At 39.7% G+C, this 18,848-nt stretch overlaps 1 protein-coding gene across 1 annotated transcript in view; it reads left to right on the forward strand.

Moving 5' to 3' along the window:
* The window catches only part of Cad96Cb (protocadherin Fat 4-like Cad96Ca), a 58,027-nt gene extending 40,154 nt beyond the window's left edge, over positions 1 to 17,873 (forward strand). The window contains exons 2-15 of the mRNA XM_088270471.1: positions 3,713 to 3,802; positions 7,056 to 7,255; positions 8,427 to 8,627; positions 9,442 to 9,669; positions 9,983 to 10,174; positions 10,625 to 10,801; positions 11,405 to 11,548; positions 11,932 to 12,176; positions 13,033 to 13,153; positions 14,291 to 14,451; positions 14,884 to 15,077; positions 15,657 to 15,779; positions 16,726 to 16,874; positions 17,799 to 17,873. Coding sequence (XP_088126597.1) covers positions 3,713 to 3,802; positions 7,056 to 7,255; positions 8,427 to 8,627; positions 9,442 to 9,669; positions 9,983 to 10,174; positions 10,625 to 10,801; positions 11,405 to 11,548; positions 11,932 to 12,176; positions 13,033 to 13,153; positions 14,291 to 14,451; positions 14,884 to 15,077; positions 15,657 to 15,779; positions 16,726 to 16,874; positions 17,799 to 17,873 — 2,300 coding nt within the window. The remainder of the gene's footprint in view (positions 1 to 3,712; positions 3,803 to 7,055; positions 7,256 to 8,426; positions 8,628 to 9,441; positions 9,670 to 9,982; positions 10,175 to 10,624; positions 10,802 to 11,404; positions 11,549 to 11,931; positions 12,177 to 13,032; positions 13,154 to 14,290; positions 14,452 to 14,883; positions 15,078 to 15,656; positions 15,780 to 16,725; positions 16,875 to 17,798) is intronic.
* Positions 17,874 to 18,848: the final 975 nt, after the last annotated feature.

Below are 18,848 nucleotides of genomic sequence, written 5' to 3' on the forward strand. Positions count from 1 at the left end.
GCCTCCAACACCACATTTCGAAGGCATCAATTTTTCTCCTTTCTGCTGCTTTTATAGTCCATGTTTCAGCAGCATAGAGAAAAATGGAGTGGACCAAGCTCCTGACAAGCTTCATCTTGGTGTTGTTACTCACACCCCGGTCTTTCCAAATTTTGTCTAGCTTAGACATGGCACTTTTGGCGATGGCAATACGACGTCTAATCTCTCCTTCACAAGTTCCTTCATTGCTGATTTGAGATCCAAGGAACTGGAACTCGTTTATTATCTCTAAACCTTCCAGTGAGTTCCCGAGATCACCAAACTTCTTAGATCGATCTATGATCATGATCTTGGTCTTGCTTTGGTTAATCTCTAGTCCCAGTGCCTTGCTCTCAATCTCTACTCGTTTAAGGAGATCTACCATCTCTTTTGGGTCTTTGGCCAGAAGTGTTGTGTCGTCCGCATATCGTATATTGGACAGCTTTACGCCACCAATGGACACTCCTCCATTCCATTTGTAGAGAGCCCTGCGCATGATGTATTCCCCATAGATGTTAAACAGGTCAGGGGAGAGTATGCATCCCTGTCTTACACCTTTCTCAGTGGGGAAGCTTGCAGTGTTTATGCCATTGATTCTTACGATTGCCTTACTTTGGGCATAAAGTCCATGGATGAGTTTTATCAAATGGGATGGGACTCCCATCTCCATGAGTACTTTCCACAGATGTTCCCACTTCACGCAGTCGAAAGCTTTTTTGTAATCGATAAAGCATAAAACTGTTGGCGTCAGGAACTCTCGGCTTTTTTCGATCACTTGGCGGATGTTGAGGATCTGCTCTCTTGTTCCTCTTCCTTTCACAAAACCAGCTTGTTCCTTTGGTATTTGCCATCCAATGTAACTGTGTAATCGTGCTTTTAGAACATATAGCATTATCTTGCTGGTGTGAGAGATAAGTGCTATTGTCCTATAGTTTTCACACTTTTTGGATGAGCCTTTTTTGTGAAGAGGAATGAAAACAGATTCAGCCCATTCCTGAGGCCATGTTCCCGTTCTCCATATGAGGTTGCAGAGATCCAGCACTGTTTTTATGCCCTTATCCCCTAGTTCTTTTAGAAGCTCGGCCTGTATGCAGTCATTGCCGGGGGACTTGTTGCATTTTAGTTTTTTCAGTGCATTTCGAATCTCTTCTTCCAAAATGTCGGGTTCCATGGTTTGATTCTCAAAGGAAGGACTTCCTGCTGTTGAGGTCTCGGCATATAGTCCGGAGCAGTAACCTCGCCATCTCTCCAAGACGCTGCCAATGTCCGTCAGAACGCTTCCATTTTGGTCCTCTATTGCCCATGTCTGAGGTTTGAAGGCACGGGTTAAGAGTTTAACCTTTTGGAAAAGATCCTTTGTAGTGACGCTATTCGCTTTATCTTCTATCTCAGCACAGATATCCGAAATTTGTTTATTTTTGTCTCGTCGGCAATGTCTTTGTATATCTTTATTGAGCCTAGAGTATTCTTGTTTCGCTTCTGCAGATGAGGTTCCTTTTACTCTCATCGCTTTTCGCTTTGATATCATATCCCATGTGGGGTCTGATATCCAAGATTTCCTCTTTTCATTTCTCGGCTCCTGATATTTCATTGCAGTCTTGACAATTTTCTCTTTGAGACTGTTCCAACGCTGTTCGACATTTTCAGAGGAGTTTACGTTGAAATCAGCGTCTTGTTTCCTGATATCTGTGCCAAAACATTTAATTGCTGGCTCATTGAGGTTTAAAGTTTTAAACTTATCCCTTTTTATAATTTTGAACTTGGCTCTGATTTGTGCAATCAGCAGATTATGATCAGAGCCGCAATCTGCACCAGGATAAGTTTTAACATTACTTACCGATGACCTCCAGCGGCTATTTATCATGATGTAATCAATCTTGTTGCGACATCTATCACCCGGTGATATCCATGTGTATAGGCGTCTGATGTGCTGTTTAAACCAAGTATTCATGATTGTCATTTTTTCTTCAATAGCAAATTGGATCAAACGTTCACCTCTATCATTTTGGGTGCCAATTCCATAATGGCCAACTGCACCTTCGAGGTAACTGTTTGATCCAACTTTTGCATTGAGATCACCAATAACCATTGTTATTTCTTTATTGGGTATTTGAGCCAGCGTTTCTTTGAGAGCAGAATAGAAAAGATCAATAACTTCATCTGGAGCATCGGCAGTCGGTGCATACACTTGTACAATATTCATTTTGCAGGGTTGAGTGTTCAGTTTGATGTGGATCATTCTGTCGTTAATGGGGTTATATCCAATGACAGACTTACTTAACTGAGATGTTAAAATTACCGCTACCCCACTAAATGTTGCATTTGCATTGCCTGAGAAGTATATTGTATTACCGTTTGCTGTTGTTAAGTGTCCATTTTCGGTCCAATGTGTTTCTGAGACTCCTAATATGTGTATGTTATGGTTGGTCATTTCTTTTTCTAGAATATCCGTCTTTCCTGGCAGGCGTAATCCTCTGACATTCCAGGTGCCAACTCTGTGTGTATTACGCACGGATATTCTTGTATTGGAATTAGCTTCACCAGTCGCACATTTCCCACATGGTGCCTGGTGCGTCACACCGATGTGCCCGGTCACCGATTTCCCACCTTGGGGCCCGGACCCCCAGAGGCGCCGGGTGTCAACCGGATCGCTCGACGGCCTTCCTATTTGTTTGCTTGCTTTCATTGGGTTGTCTTGGGAAAGTAGTGCAGTGGTTTCCCGTTGCCTTCTGCACCGCAGTACTCCAGTCGTTGAGGCTGTTGCAGCTGCGCCTGGAGTAATCTGTTGGGCAACCGTTCTGGCATCCATTGCCTCCGCTCGCTTCCAGTTCTGATGGGTACTGCTGCCCTCCATCAGTGCAGTAGCCCAGCTAACTCGGGCTGTGGATGCCGGCTGTCCAGTTTCCTGGCAGCCACCATCCTTAGGTACACGGCCTGCACCGGGACCATCCAGGGAGCTCTTCGCCAGTTCAGTACTGATGTGAGCCCTCCAGACCCCCGTCTCCCGTCTGTTCACCTACCCAGGCTTCCAAAGGGGTTGGTTACCGCAATCTCTTCCTGGGTTGCTAGGTTTAACAGGGTTCACCACGGGTAGGTGGGAGTGGAGTTGATGCAGAGAGGCTAGTATGTACACAACTTGTATAGTTACATTGTATTGCGCATCTGCATCCACGAACCCCTTGAAATATTGAGCAATTATAATCACCTTCAGTCCGCCTCCATAGTGTAGTTGTAAGCGTGTTTGTCTACCGTGCTTTAGGTACCGAGCTCGATTCCTAGGGGGGTCAAAATAAATATGAATAATTTTTACTCTCATATTTATTTGTCTCTTTGGACTGGTACAAGAAGCGCAGGAATCGAACCCGGGACCTCCAGTATGGTAGCCAAATGCGCTAACCACTTCACTATGGAGGATGACATACTAGGTAGGTATAATAAAATGGAAAATAGTATATTCAAGTTCGTTTTAAGGTCTTACTCGCAATCTGGAAGATTCAGTGTGCTTTCGGCGGCGCTAGAAGCCGGCGGTATTTCTGCGCAGGATTTTAAAAATATATATTGGATATTTAAATTTGATTTTTTTCAATATGTATTGAAAAAATAATTTTGGATATATTATTTTAACTCCTTAATTTTCAATGTTTTTTTTCGTCGTTTCTTTGCGTTTAAAAAAATAATATTTTTTTCTTTTCAGGTGTTGGAGACAGCAGATGTTATCTAGAAAGCGGTGGATCAGTCGAAAGCTTCTTCGTTAGTGAAGATGCTCCTGTTGGATCCGTTATAGGTAACAAATCACTCCGACAGTTATTATTATATTATTTAACTTTACTAAAACCGAGTGCATTGGTTTTGCTTCTCTAAAGGTGTTAAACAGGGACGTGTGATGTCACCGCGGCTGTTTAATCTATGTATAGGTAATTGCACGAAACAAATTAATAGTTTATATATTGGAGCTAAAATGAACAATTTGAAATGTCTGTTATATATGTGGCTAGTTTATTATCATTATTGGACTTTACTGAAACTGCGTGCATTAGGGTAAGTGGTTCATTTTCATCTTGGTTTAGCTTATTAAACAGGGATGTGTAATGTCGCCGTTGCTGTTTAATCAATATATGGATAATTGCATGAAATAACTGAAAAGTTCAAATATTGAAGTTTAAATGAACAATCAATATAAAGTCAATGGTGGATCTAAATTAAAAATGTATAGATATTACCACAAAGTGACTGTCGAAACAATTAATGAAATTATTATGATATTTATAATCTTACTAAAACTGCTTGCCCTAATATGGGTAAGTGGTTCATTTTCATCATGGTTCAGCTTCTCTAAAGGTATTAAACAGGGATGTGTAATGTCGCCGTGGCAGTTTAATCAGCCATATATTAATATATATATATATATATATATATATATATATATATATATATATATATATATATATATATATATATATATATATATATATATATATATATATATATATATATATTTATAAATATATATATATATATATATATATATATATATATATATATATATATATATATATATATATATATATATATATATATATATATATATATATATATATATATATATATATATATATATATATATATATATATATATATATATATATATATATATATATATATATATATATATATATATATATATATATATTTATTACAACATTTATTTTAAATTTTCTATTTCCCTGGATTGTTTTAAATCCACTTTTGTGTGGCTTACATACATTTTTTAATGTTATTTTTGCCAACTACGTCATTTCTTCAAATGTTTAATGTGAATCGTTTCGGTTTTGCTTTTGAACAGACTGATTACTTTTGAGAAACGAACTAAAAACTAGGATATGACAAATAAAACACGTAACAAGCACTCCATTTTGGCCAACACAGTCGCGTTTTGGATACGTGTGGCTGGCCACGGAATGCCTGATGGGATTTTAGTCATGCATCGACCTTGAACCGAGATTACAACCACATATAATGAATGAACTGACTAACCATCACGCCGCTTCCCCGCAAGGGTAGGCAGAGAGAAAAGAACACAAGACCAATCTGTCTTTGCAAACAATAATCGCCCCTTCCTTATTCATGCTTCTCCTCATACATTCATTCATTTCATTCAAACCCTTATCCGCACCCCAATGGTGCATAGGGCACTGCATCATACAAACGCAGTGTTATCTTGATCGTTAACGCATGAAGGAAAGGTGATCAGCCCTCCGCTTCAGGTACCAGTCCAGGGTAATATGGAATAAATATTAGAGTGAAAAAATCACTTATATTTATTTGACCCCCCTGGGAATCGAACCCGGGACCTCCAGAACGGTAGCCGAGCGTACTGACCACTACACTACGGAGGCGGACAATACATACATACTCACCGATTATTCTGACTCCTGACCTGACCCCTTAATAATGGATTTTTATCTCTAATATTACTTTCTTATCAACATGGGCTGACATCTGAAGCGCAGTACTGGTCAGCACTTTTTATCATATTAAAAACCAAGATAACACTGCTTCAATGCTATCCAGTGCCTTATGGATCATTGGGTTGGAAGAAAAATGTATATATGTATATATATATATATATATATATATATATATATATATATATATATATATATATATATATATATATATATATATATATATATATATATATATATATATATATATATATATATATATATATTTATATTTTTTTTTTTTAATTGAAATTATTACAAAATACATATATAATACAAAATAGTTGGTAAATATACAAAACATTTCAAATATAACGTTTCTACCTCTCTTATAAAGTAGATACTTATGTTTAGAGAGGGAGCTCGTTTTCCATTTGTTTTTTTTTTTTAAAGTAAATTATGCATGTATGTAAAGTGATCACTAAACCAGCCTATGACGGTCCCCGCAAATGCCCAGACTTCCATATTCTTCTTCATCTATGTTGAGATGTCAAAAATTAACTCCTTATTGATAATCCAGATTTATGAATAAGTATTTGGACACACTCAAAATGTTGTAAAAGTATACTTATGTGTTCTGTGTGCCAAGCAATATCATTATCATTAAAATAAATAAACTAACTAACCATCACGCCGCTTCCCCGCAGGGGTAGGCAGAGAGAATCGAACGCCAAACCACTCGGTCTTTGCAAACATTCTTTGCCTCTTCTACATTCATGCATCTCCTCATACATACCCGACGATTATTACGACTCCTGACCCGGCCGCTTTCAAGTATTTGACAAACCTGATTGTGCCAAGTTTTCCTCGGTCGTCCTCTGCTTCTTTTTCCAACTACATTCGCCTCATAAATTTGTTTAACCGTTCTTTCTTCACTCATACGCTCCACATGTCCAAACCATCTCAACACACCTTTCTTAATTTTATCAATAATGCTTATCTCAGCCTTACATTCTTTCCTTATTTCATCATTCGAACATCTATCAAACATCGTTTTGCCACACATTCGTCTGAGCGATCGCATTTCGACTGGATTCAGTCTGCTTTCATCCTTCTTTTGCCAACTCCATGCTTCGCTTCCATACATAAGGGTTGGAACCAAAACTCCATTGTGTACTGCCAGTTTAGCTTCCGCTGATAGATTTTTATTTGCTAAAACTGATTTTAGTGCACCATTCACTCTGTTCCCAGCATTATAAATAAATAAAAATATGCAAAATATATATTCCATTGAATTTGCTCCTAGACCCATGCGTAAGGAACTTTACTAGAGTGGTTGCAACTGCTATCTCCTAAAAAAATATGAAGTTTGCATTATCAGATCATTTTGTTGGTGTTAGGGTGGTGACTGACCGGAGCATTTCGTCGTAACGTATTGTCGTAACAACGCTCGCGACTAGCATCAGCAAACATCCAAAATGGACTGACTATACGAATGCTCACATGTTACTTTACCACGAAATGGCTCCGGTCAGTCACCACCCTTAGATCTGACATTGATATTGGCCTATAGATGATGTTGTCCCTGTCCAGGTGTCCTCGGCATTCACGGCGACCCCCACGAGACGCAGGGCACCATCGCGCTCAGCCTGAAGGAGGCTGACAGCCCCGTGCGCATCGCGCCCGGCTCCAAGAACCTCACGCTGTTCCGGCCGCTCGACAAGGAGGGCGTGCTGGGGCCCTCCTCCGTCTACGTCAACGTCATCTGCGACAGGAAGAGAACCAGCGACCCGGTGAGGAGACCGTCCATTTTGGTTTTCATTCTTTTGAGCCAGTAGTTTATCCTCAAATGTGGAGGTTCTCACTGAAAAGTTACATTTCCAATATTACACAAAACAATCCTTTAACCCTTTCCGGTCCATAATTTTTTTTTTTAAATCCACCTGGTCCACAATAGATTTACAGCATTACAGGGTTAAACAATATATCCAAGTTTTTTTAACATAAAACTACACTTGTGTGAAAAATTATTTTTATTTTGAATGTATACAATCTTGTCTCTTATTATTACATTTTACACTAAATACGAGTGAGAAAAAAATAAGTTTGCTTGTATTTTAACACTAAACTGATGAAGAAAAAATGTCAAATGACATTCGACATTGGACTCACCGGAATAAAGTCGATGTCGAATGACATTCTACATAGGACCGGAAAGGGTTAAATGCAAATCTGTATATTCTTTTGAAATCCTATGTTAACCCAATATGATATCATTAAATCGCACCAAAACGTAACAATTTTACAAACAAGAATTCCTGATCACTTAAAAGCATTTATAATGGAAATGTTACATTTTGGTGGGGACTTCCACATATGTGGTATTACAAACGATCATAAATTTAAAAATTTTACCTGAATACCACTTTGTTTTTTTTTCAAAATCTATTGTGACACATGCATTCCATTTCATTATTGCATTCCACATCATTTTCAAACAATACTTTTAGTCTACTTTTTGCTTCCATACAACAGTATACTCTAGACTAGAGTTTGATTTAATCATAAGCCAAGCTAGGACACAAAATGTCAAACCCATTCCTAGTGGAACGTTGACGACGGCCAACAGTCCGTCTTCCCCTGAGGAGTTTTACGTGGTTTTCTCCCGGCAATGAGCAAATGCTGACAAGTTCCTGATTGGCCCACACTAATTTATCTTTTTTGTTCCCAACACAGAAACAAAATGTTCTTAGCTAGAGGAAACAAAAATCCACTAATTGATCTATAAACCTTGTACATAATAAGCAAGGTAATTAATAAATTCCCATTCAATACCGACATCAACCAAACGCAACCTTATGCAGCTGTGGTATCCAATCTGCTGTATCACCGAAAATATATCACTGATCGCAATCAAATTCAATCTATTGTAACTCTGTTATGCTTATCATGTGCATGTTCCAGGGTTTCGTGATACCGGTGTCGATCCGCGTCACAGACGCCAACGACAATGCGCCCGAGTGGATCGGAGCCCCCTACAGACTCAGGCTGGCCGAGGTGACCGCGCCGGGGACCCGAGCCCTGCAGGCTGCCAGGGCCAAGGACAGGGACCAGCACGGCCCCTTCTCCACGGTGGAGTACCACGTCCTGCCAGGGCCTCATGCTGTAAGTGTAGTAGATAGTCACTAGAGACATCTATTTATTTTTTTGACTTAACATAGATGTAGAAAAATATGGAAGAAGTTTGGTTATTTACAAGGCTTGGTGGTATCATACATGATGGATATCATAGGTACAGGAAACGCATTGCAGGAGCCTGGGTGAGGACCTATCCGATATCGGATCCTTGCTAGTTCATAAGGAACTCTCATGAGAGGTGGTGTCATACATGATAAAAATGGTGAAGGACATTGGTACCATAAATCAAGCTAGGACACAAAATGCCGAACCCTATTCTAGTGGAACGGAAGGTCTGCTGATGACATTCAACAGTCCGGATTCTGCTGAGGAGTTTTTCTTCCCAGCAATGAGCAAATGATGAAGTTCCTGATTGGCTTCCACTAGATAATCCCTCCTGTTCCCAACACAGACAACATCTCTTATTTTAGTTAGAAGAAACAAAAATCCACTGAATAAATTTACATAATGAACCTACATAATAAGCAAGCTAAGTAATAAATACAACTCCCATCTAAAAAAAAACATTATGACCATAAGGCTTGGGCATACAGGCTTATAGTTCAAAAACGAGTAGTGTGGTTGTCAATCATGGGTAGAATGGTGAATGTTGCATGTGTGTAAAGTGATCTCTTCAACTTGTTACCTGGTTATAAAGGAAATTAACATATGTTGGGACTGTCAATCGTCTGTAGTGGTGTTGAAATTAAGTTTTGATCGAGTCTTGAGTCTTGAAATCCAGTGATCCTGAATTTCCGATGTAGTCAAGCTGCAGCAGATGATGTTACCTTCCAAATTTCAGGACTACTTCTCGTTCGTGAACTCGCTGGAGGGCACGCTGGTGCTGCGGAAGGCGCTGGACTACGAGACGCTGCCCAACTTCACGATCGGGCTGCGTGCGCAGGACCAGGGCAGCCCGCCCCGCTCCTCCGACACGGTGCTGCACGTGCAGGTGCTCGACTCGGACGACCAGAACCCCCGCTTCCAGGAAGACCGCTACACGGCGGTGCTCCCCGACAGGGTCACTCAGGTACTTTGGTGTCTTCTTCTTCAAACCCTTATCCGCACCCGATGGTGCATGGGCACTGCATCATATAAACGGTGGAATATAGCACTGCTTATATACCCTAATGTATGAAAGTGAGACGTGGAGTTGGCAAAAGAAGGATGAAAGTAGACTGAATGCAGTCAGTCTACTTTCATCCTTAGAAGTCAGTTAGAAGAAGAAAACTTTGGGAATTTATCGGGTTATTTGTCTAATAAGATATAGAGACTTACTTTGACTATCTATCTGACAACTCTAAAAATCTAATTTAATATTAAATAACTTAATTCATATACAGGGTTCCCATGTGATGATATCCCCTCAAGAGATATCCGCCACAGATCAAGACACGGGGATCAACGCTCCGCTCTTCTACACCTTCAACATTGACCACCCCAGCTTCAAAATAGACCGGGACACCGCTAGAGTCACTGTGGCTAGAGAGATCACAGATGACGACCTCCTCATGCCGGCTACGCTAGTTGTCAGAGTAAGAATCAAATCAGTCAATTACATCAGAACCTAGACATATGTGGAAACTCTTCAAACAAGGCTTAAGTTCATGTTATTTTACCTCTCTGTAAAAGAAAGCATGGATGTAAGAGACCTCTTTATAAGAGAAAAGTGTTCCTTGGACTTTATTATATGCTTTCATTAATTGATTCATCAGTCACTTTGTGGTAAAATCTATCCATTTTAATTAATGTTTTACTTAGTAAATACCACTATTTCTTAAAATCTACTGTAACACGTGTTTCGATGCGTTCCGCATCATTTTCATACGGTGTTTGAAAATGATGCGGAATGCATCGAAACACTTGTCACAGTAGATTTTAAGAAAAAGTGGTATTTACTAAGTAAAACATTAATTAAAATGTAATGTGTTGTTTGAACTAATCATACCATTCTTGTTAATGTAATCGACTCTACTTTTTCACAGGCTACTCAATATGATAACCCTGACCGCTATGCGTTGGCAACACTCACCATTAGTAAGCAGTCATCGACTCTGCCAGCAGTTCACTTCTCTCAGCGCCATTTTTACGCCACGGTCTTGGAGAACCTGCCCCTCAATTCGGTGCTCATGACTCTTCATACCAACAGACCGAGAGATAGAGTAAGTACATAAACTATGAAATAGAGTACATTTTTTAATCTTACGTCTGAGTAGAAATTCAAAAGAGCTGTTCTGTATTTGATTGAATACAAATTATAATTTAAGCAAGGCTAGTAGGGAGTCTAGATGCTTACTAAATAAAGTAACACAACAGCGAGCCAAATGGATGGGCCATATAAGACACCCAGGCCTGCTTCTGAAGATTGCGGAAGGCATGTGTGAAAGCACAAACTACAGAGGATGACCCCGCTTAACCTACATGGACCAAATTATCTCCGACATTAGTAGTAGCGGGTACGCTAAGTTAAAGAGACGAGTGGAGGATAGAGATAGGTGGAGACTGACCATGAAAGAAGCAAACTAATCATCACAAAGATTGTATGTAACCTTCGAAGAAGAAATTATGTTCTCTATGTTTTGTGTGCTATTTCAATCTGTGTTACCACATTTTATGTGTTATTTCAATCTGCATAGTTTTTTTTCACTTCAATGTGAATAGCGAAAGGAAAATAAAGGAAAATGAAAATGAAAAGCCTCGAGGAACTCTATTATTAGGTCAACAACCTTCATCAAGTTAATTGTTGAATTCTTTTTCATTTTCAGGGTTTGAAATACTTTGTGTCCGATCGTTGGTTCCTCAGCAAGTTTGCGATCAGCACGGCTGGAGAAGTAGTACTCCGGAAGAATTTAGACTATGAAGAAGATGACAAGTACACCTTTCAAGTTATGGTGACTGATGGACAAGCCGTGAGTACATTACATTATATCGCTTCTTCTTATTACGGAGAGTCTTCTTCTCCGCTCACTGCTCAGGACGCTTGCAGCTAGCAACCAAAACTAGATTATTGCCAATTAAATTCAGTGAATTACATTATTCTTCTTAGAGTCCTAAATTTTTATTTTATAACTAAAAATTAATTAACTGTGATCTGTAATCAAGTAAGTACGTTTTTCATTCGTAAGCAATCTTCTAGGAGAGCTACGTATTCATACGTCATATCATATATAGAATACTTAGCAACTCGTCATCAAATAAACATTGCGTCAGTTTGACATAGTGCCCTATGCACCATTGGGTGTGGACAATGGTCAGCAGTAGTACCTATATACAGCTCTCTCTCTCTCCCCAGAATGACACGGCTACCATAAACATCACGGTGCTGAACGTGAACGACTGGGAGCCGCGCTTCCGCTACCCGCAGTACGAGTTCTTTGTGGGGCAGACGCAGGGCGAGGAGTCCGCGGCGGTCAGGGAGGGGCCCTCCACGCCGCGCTCGCTGCGCCCGCACCGCCACCTGCACATCGGGCGCGTGGAGGCGGCCGACGGGGATAAGGGGGACGCCGTGCACCTGGCCCTCAGCGGAGCCGACGCCAGGTAACAATCGGGAACTCTTCTTTTCCCTGGCTCCATCCCAACTTATCTATCTATCGTCTTTGTAGACCGTTCGGGTCAGCTCTCCTCGTTCTCAAGTTGTAGGTACAACATGCATGCATATTACATGCTTTCGAATCATTTTTTTTCTCTGCAATATCCAAGAGTTCGGTTTTCCTTTAGATCTTATTCGAGGAAAATACACAATATAAGGAACTATTTTTCTACTTCCTGACCATCCCAACTTATCGTCTGCGAGAACTCTCCTCACCCTAAGGTCCATCTGTCTTGGTCAACGTCACCTAGGCCATGACATCGAAACATGTTTTCTTTCTGTAGCATTGAAAGAGTTCTTTGGTCTTTCTCTAGATGTGATTCTAGGAAGATCCATATCGTTTGAGGAAGAGTGTATGAAACTGAAAAAAATTAAACTCTAAAAGCTACAAACTGACAGAAAATGATAGAATCTCCAGCAACAATATGCGAGTTTTGATAATAAAAAAATATATATGAGATCCATTATCAAATTGTTTCAAATACAACCATTTTTACATAGGAAATGTTAATTTTTAAAATAAAGCGCATATGGTACCATACAAATGACACAAGTCACACTTCTTAAAAAATAAAGAATAAGAGAGATTTAGTATGAGAGACAAAGAGAGAGAGCATGTCCAAAGAAATGCAGCACAAGATTTGCATAAAAAATATCCTCCTTATTCATTATTTACACTCGATCCCATGAGATAACTTGTTGTCCCTCGAACTAACAGATGCTCAATTGAGAATCTCTTCCATTGTATCTGACTGCCAGTTTGAGAATCGAAACCTATTCTGAACTTTGTGTCAACTTTTTCAGCTTGTTTTATATAAACGAGCAGGGAGAGATCTTCATGAACGAGAATGCCCTCCCTCTAGTCAACTCTTCCCTGGTCCACATGGTGGCTGTCGCTACTGACTCTGGAATCCCTCCGCGACAGGTAACACCCTACTAAATTAATAATAAATAATAATAATAAAACCCTTATCCGCACCCCAATGGTGCATAGGGCACTGTGTCATATTAACGCAGTGTTATCTTGATAGTTTTACACGTGAAGGAAAGGTGATCAGCCCTACGCTTCAGGTACCAGTCCAGGGTAATATTGAATAAATATGACAGTGAAAAAATCACTTATATTTAATTTACCCCCACTTGGGAATCGAACCCGGGACCTCCAGAACGGTAGCCGAGCGTGCTGACCATTACACTACGGAGGCGGACAAAATTACTACTGAATTACTAACCCTATAACCCTAGACCAGGGCACTTGTTTCAATGTGCCTTAATACGGGACTATTGTAAAATGAATGATGATAAGAAAAACTCACATTCTACCAAAAACAATTACTAAAAACATTTTTTTACATTTTTTTTAAATACAACATCTTATTTAAGAAATTTATATGAAATATGAACGTAAAATATTTGTAAAAAACTAAGACACGTGGTAGTTACCACTACATTCTTTACATATGTTGCCTCGGTGCTCCCCACATCTTAGATATCCATCGTAAATTTTACAAATGTCGCGTAATCTAGGGTTACATGCCCAATGTGACAGACTTTTTCCTGTTTGTTTGAGACGAGTCCTTCAGTTTTTCAGACACAATGAAGCCAATGGCGCAGAAGAAGTGCCGGATGATATTAATATGACTGAAATCTGCCTCTAGCTTAGTTTTGCTACCATGTCGGAGGTCCCAGATTCGATTCACAGGTAAAAAACTCTTGCGACAGGTGTTTCTGCCTATGAAAGGTAAAAATAAAAAATAAAAATTTACCGCATTGGCAGCGCCATCTGTTGACGTTTACAGCTGTTATGACTCTAGTGACTACTGATGATTTCATTTTTTCAAATGGGGCTTACTTGCCCTCATGGTATATTATAATGTTATACAAATAAAATAATAAGGTATAGACATAGTTCGCTGACTGACGAAGAAGAAGCAAAGTAAGTAAGTACCACCCAAAATAAAATAAGTACCAGACACCTTGAACCAGCAGACTTGCCACAGCAACGCGTTACTGGATACTGCAAGTTGGGAATGAAGTTATAGAAGACTTTGTTGCTTTGCAGGCTTCGGTGCCCGTGATAGTCCACTTCTCAGAGGCGCTGATGGGCAGCAGCCGAGCGGCCACCCTGCAGGGGAGCAGCTTGCTGCTCATCATCGTGTTTGCCACGGTCTTGGGTTTGCTGGCCGTCGTCATCTTCTTGCTCTTGGGATACATCTACAAAGTGTAAGTGTAACCATTTGTAACATCCTAAATACAAAAGAATTAGTAAAAAAATACTACGCTTCATATAACTCTATCCTATCTTACATGTATGGGATTATTAGTTGGGGTGGTATGAGTAATGCATTATTAATAAAAAAATGTTAGTGTTGCCCAAAAAACAATTTTGAAAACAGATTACTGCTTGACAGTCTATATTATGCTAAAACAATCCTTCCAATTACGATTCCCAACTGTCAATCCATCTCTTTGTTGATCTTCCCGCGAGTCATCTAGCTAGAGGTAGAGGCATACAGCGCAATGGTGTGGAATCTCGATGGTTCCATTTTCCTCACACGCCCATACCGTTGACTCCTCGATGTCTTCCCCACCTAATGACATCTTCAATCTCTTTAAAGTTCTAAAGTCCTATGTTGGTATTGTCCTGTGTTCCAGGAAGCGTCCCAAGTCCACGCTGGGTAACAAGGTCGGAGTGGGAGTCCTGGTGCAACACGAGAAGATGGTCTCCAGCAATGGGAACGGGATGAACGGATCTGGAGGAGGGGGAGGGGGAGGGGGAGGTGGGGGAATGGGAATCTCAGGAGGAGGAGGAAGTGCCGGGAACCTGGCCGCCTTGACAGGAGCACTGGGTGAGAATTTTGGCTAATGTTTTAAAAATTATGTCTAATAAATTAATAATTATTTTTATATTAGATACTGTATATATGTATTATGTTAAAGGCATTAGCTGTTCAAGAAATAAATAAATATATGTAGAAATATTTGTGTTTTTATTATTTACAAAAAAATTTAAATTTCATATTATTTCTGTGAACTTAAGCGGCTCATTATTAAAAATAGGTATCAAATTGTAGTAGTGTAGGTTCGAACCCAGAAACTCTGACTCAAGAGTCCGTGACACTAACCACTATTGAAGGATTATTTAAGATAATTACTTAGTAATTTATTTCCCTGTACTGTTCGCTAGGGGCAATCGGATGTTCCGATTGAACATTTCAGAAATCTGGCGAGGCTATCTATGATGATACATCAATGGAAATCTTGTTGTCTCTTGAAGTGGTTTCAGTGAATTGAGTCGATGCAGTCAATGATAAGTTTACGTATTGAAACTATTTATTCACAAGTGTTAGGGTTGTCATGTAAATCAAATATTCATCGCGACATGACAAGGTTTTGTCGCATGTAACACTGTGATGTCCTTGTCGCAGGAGCCGCGAGTGGATCGTTGCTCAGCGTGAGTGCGGGAGCGAGCACCATCCTGGCCAACTCCAGCAGCAGTCTCAATCTTCACGGGGGCCATGATGACCTCACGGAGGGGACGCTTCCCAGAGGTACCTAACTAAACTGCCAACCAAAAGCATAATACATTTTAATCTGTCCACCAATTTGAGTTTTCTCCACTATATGTAAAATAATCAGAAGTTCGGATCTTGCACACATCCAAATAAAAGTGTCTCTTCTAAATAAAATCTTTCTCAATACAACCATAGATGGCTCTCATAAAGCGTCATGAGATTAATGATAAAAATAGGAATTCCAACAATTTGAGTACTATGGTTGTCAATCATGGGTAGAATGGTGAATGTTACATGTGTGTAAAGTGATCACTTAACCAGCCTATGATAGGCCATGAGCGCTGTACATACCCAGACTTCTATATCCTTCTTTATCTATGTTGAGATGTCAAAAATTAAAAACACATTAGTATAACACATTGGTTACTGTAAATTTTGTTAAATCGTTCTGTGCATCGAACACGGCTCCTGTGTCTATACAAATATTGCAGCCACACGTTAAACACGAGAGTTGTGTTGAATAAAGATAAGGATGTGTAGATGTTTTATGTGTTTTGAAAACAGGAACACTTTATGATCTTGAAACACAAAGCAGAAATTAGATTTTGAACAAAGTTATGTGTTTATAAAAATTCGCAAAATTAACACTTTGAGTGCCAACTGCCAAACAACAAGCTAAACCTAAAGCAGGCAACAAACTAAGTTAAAGAAATATTAAAGTGCAAGTCCGCACAAGTGCGAGAAGATTTGGCACTCCACTTGCACTCCTTACCCCGCATACAAAGGGGTTGGCAGCAAAGGTTTTTAAGCTTATCTGTATGACATTATTTTATGAATGTATTAAAAGAATAGAACGCCACGCACCTTTGTCTTTGCAAACACTATATTTGACAGGGTTGAATGCGCTGTTGTATAATTTTGAATTAAGTTGTGTGAGCAAAATGTGGAGAGTGGGCGTTCATTATCCAGGCTTGTATTGCAGGTATAATGTTCCGGCCGCGCGAGGCGCTCATGTCGTGCCACCTGGGGGGCGCGGGCAGCGCGGCTCTCGGGGGCGGGGGCCGCTCGGGCGTGGCCTGGCCCGCCACCACCATCCCCGCCACCGTCAAGAAGCTCAGCTGGGACCCCAAGGTGATTCCTCGTACAAACTAACCAACCAACTAACGACTGCTAACTTAGTCACCATACGAAAAGTGAATACTGACTAACCATCACACATTGTCCGCCTCCGCGGTGTAGTGGTAGCGTGTTTGCTACCGTGCTGCAGGACCCCAAGACGATTCCTTATACAAACTAACCAACCGACTGCCAACCGCTAACTGAGTCGCCGTACGAAAAGTAATAGCAGAGCATAAGGCAGAGAGAATGTAACGCCACACCAATCTGGCTTTGCGAAACCATCTTCGCCTCTTCCATGTTCGTGTATCTCCTCATACATCTTCTTCTTCTTCATGAGCCCTCTGACCTCCACTGTTGGATATAGGCCTCTTCCCCTTCTTTCCATTTCCTCGGGTTGCTGCTTGCACCCAGTTTTTACCAACTACAGCGACTATGTCGTCGGACCATCTCTTTTGGGGTCTTCCGACACCTCTTTCGTAAAATTCTTAGAGTCCATCCTCATTCATACACGCAGATTATTCCCATTCCTGGCCTGACCACGCCCGAGTATTTCAAATATTTGATTATGTCAAATTTTCCTCCGTCTAACTCTGCTTCTATTACCAACTACATTTGCCTCATAATTTGTTTGTACTAGACTTTCTTCACTCATTCGTTCCACGTGTTCAAACCATCTCAAATTTTATTATCTATTAATATTATTAGCATACAAGCAAATTTATACTCTGATAAGACCATTTTATAAAACCCATTTATGACTCTTCTTCGTGGATGTACCTGTGCGATGATTGGTTTGCTTCTATCATGGTCGGTCTCTATCCTTCGTACGTCTCTTCAACTTGGCGCACCCGAGAAGATTTAAAATTTTAAGCAAACGAATATTAATGTAATACATTTTTATTTGTTTACATAAATTCCTTTTTTTTCTGTTTTCAGGATACGAATGGTGGTGGACCTGATGTTACGGACACGGGAAATTCTGACCATCACAACTTGACAGTGTATTTTTAGATGTGCAAATATGCATATAAGACAATTCTAAGTTTTAGTAAAACTACATTTTGTTTGAGCTGTGAAATAATAAGGAAAACCTACCCTATTCTGTATAATACAGGTTTTCCTATAGATGGACATACTTCGAGTGTTCATATGTGACGTGATGTGATTTGATTCTAACAATTTGTTCACACCATTTTGAATGTGTCCGATATACAGGTGGCACAAAATTAATCACCCCGTATGAAGATGTTATAATTTTTGCAAAAGGCCTCGTACGTCAATCATATTTGAAATTTGTGAACTGGACAGCTGCAGTATACAAAAAAATTGATAAAACAGGCACAAATGTGTCAAATCAACACTGGCAGCAGCCACTTGACGGATATTATCTTTTCCACCTGACAGAAAAAATTGAAATATCCAGATAAAGATTTCATAAATATTAAAAAAAATATTCATAAATAAAATTGGATTATTCATTTTGCGCCGACGTACGACGTACGATGCCATTTGAAAAAATTATAACATCTGCCGATAGGGTGATTTCGTTCCACCTGTATATGAATTCACGAATGCCGGATCTGCAGCACTTAGTAAGTGTTTACATCAAGATCATATTGATATTTCAACAAAAATGAAGATTTTTTACAAGAAGTGTTTAAAACCTGGTTTAAGTGATCACTTTACATACTTTTGTAAACCTTAGATCGGGGCTACTTGAACTTTGATGTGTTACTTGAGCCCAGTACAAAAAAAAATATTTAAATCTTGGTATCGATCGAAGTATCGTGACAATAAGTGTCACCTGTCAGGGAAACAATGAATCATGTTGATACATTCACTATTGTAGACCAAATACAGATTTAAATCCTTTTTTTTTACTGGGCTCAAGTAACACAACAAAGTTCAAGTAGCCCCGTTCTACGGTACTGTGTAACACTCTCCATTCTGCACATGATTTATAACCATATTCACAACATTTTAAGT

This window comes from Brachycentrus maculatus, unplaced genomic scaffold, assembly GCF_059751285.1.
Source record: "Brachycentrus maculatus isolate JH-2025_06_01 unplaced genomic scaffold, ASM5975128v1 h1tg000386l, whole genome shotgun sequence".
NCBI classification, from domain to species: Eukaryota; Metazoa; Arthropoda; class Insecta; order Trichoptera; family Brachycentridae; genus Brachycentrus; species Brachycentrus maculatus.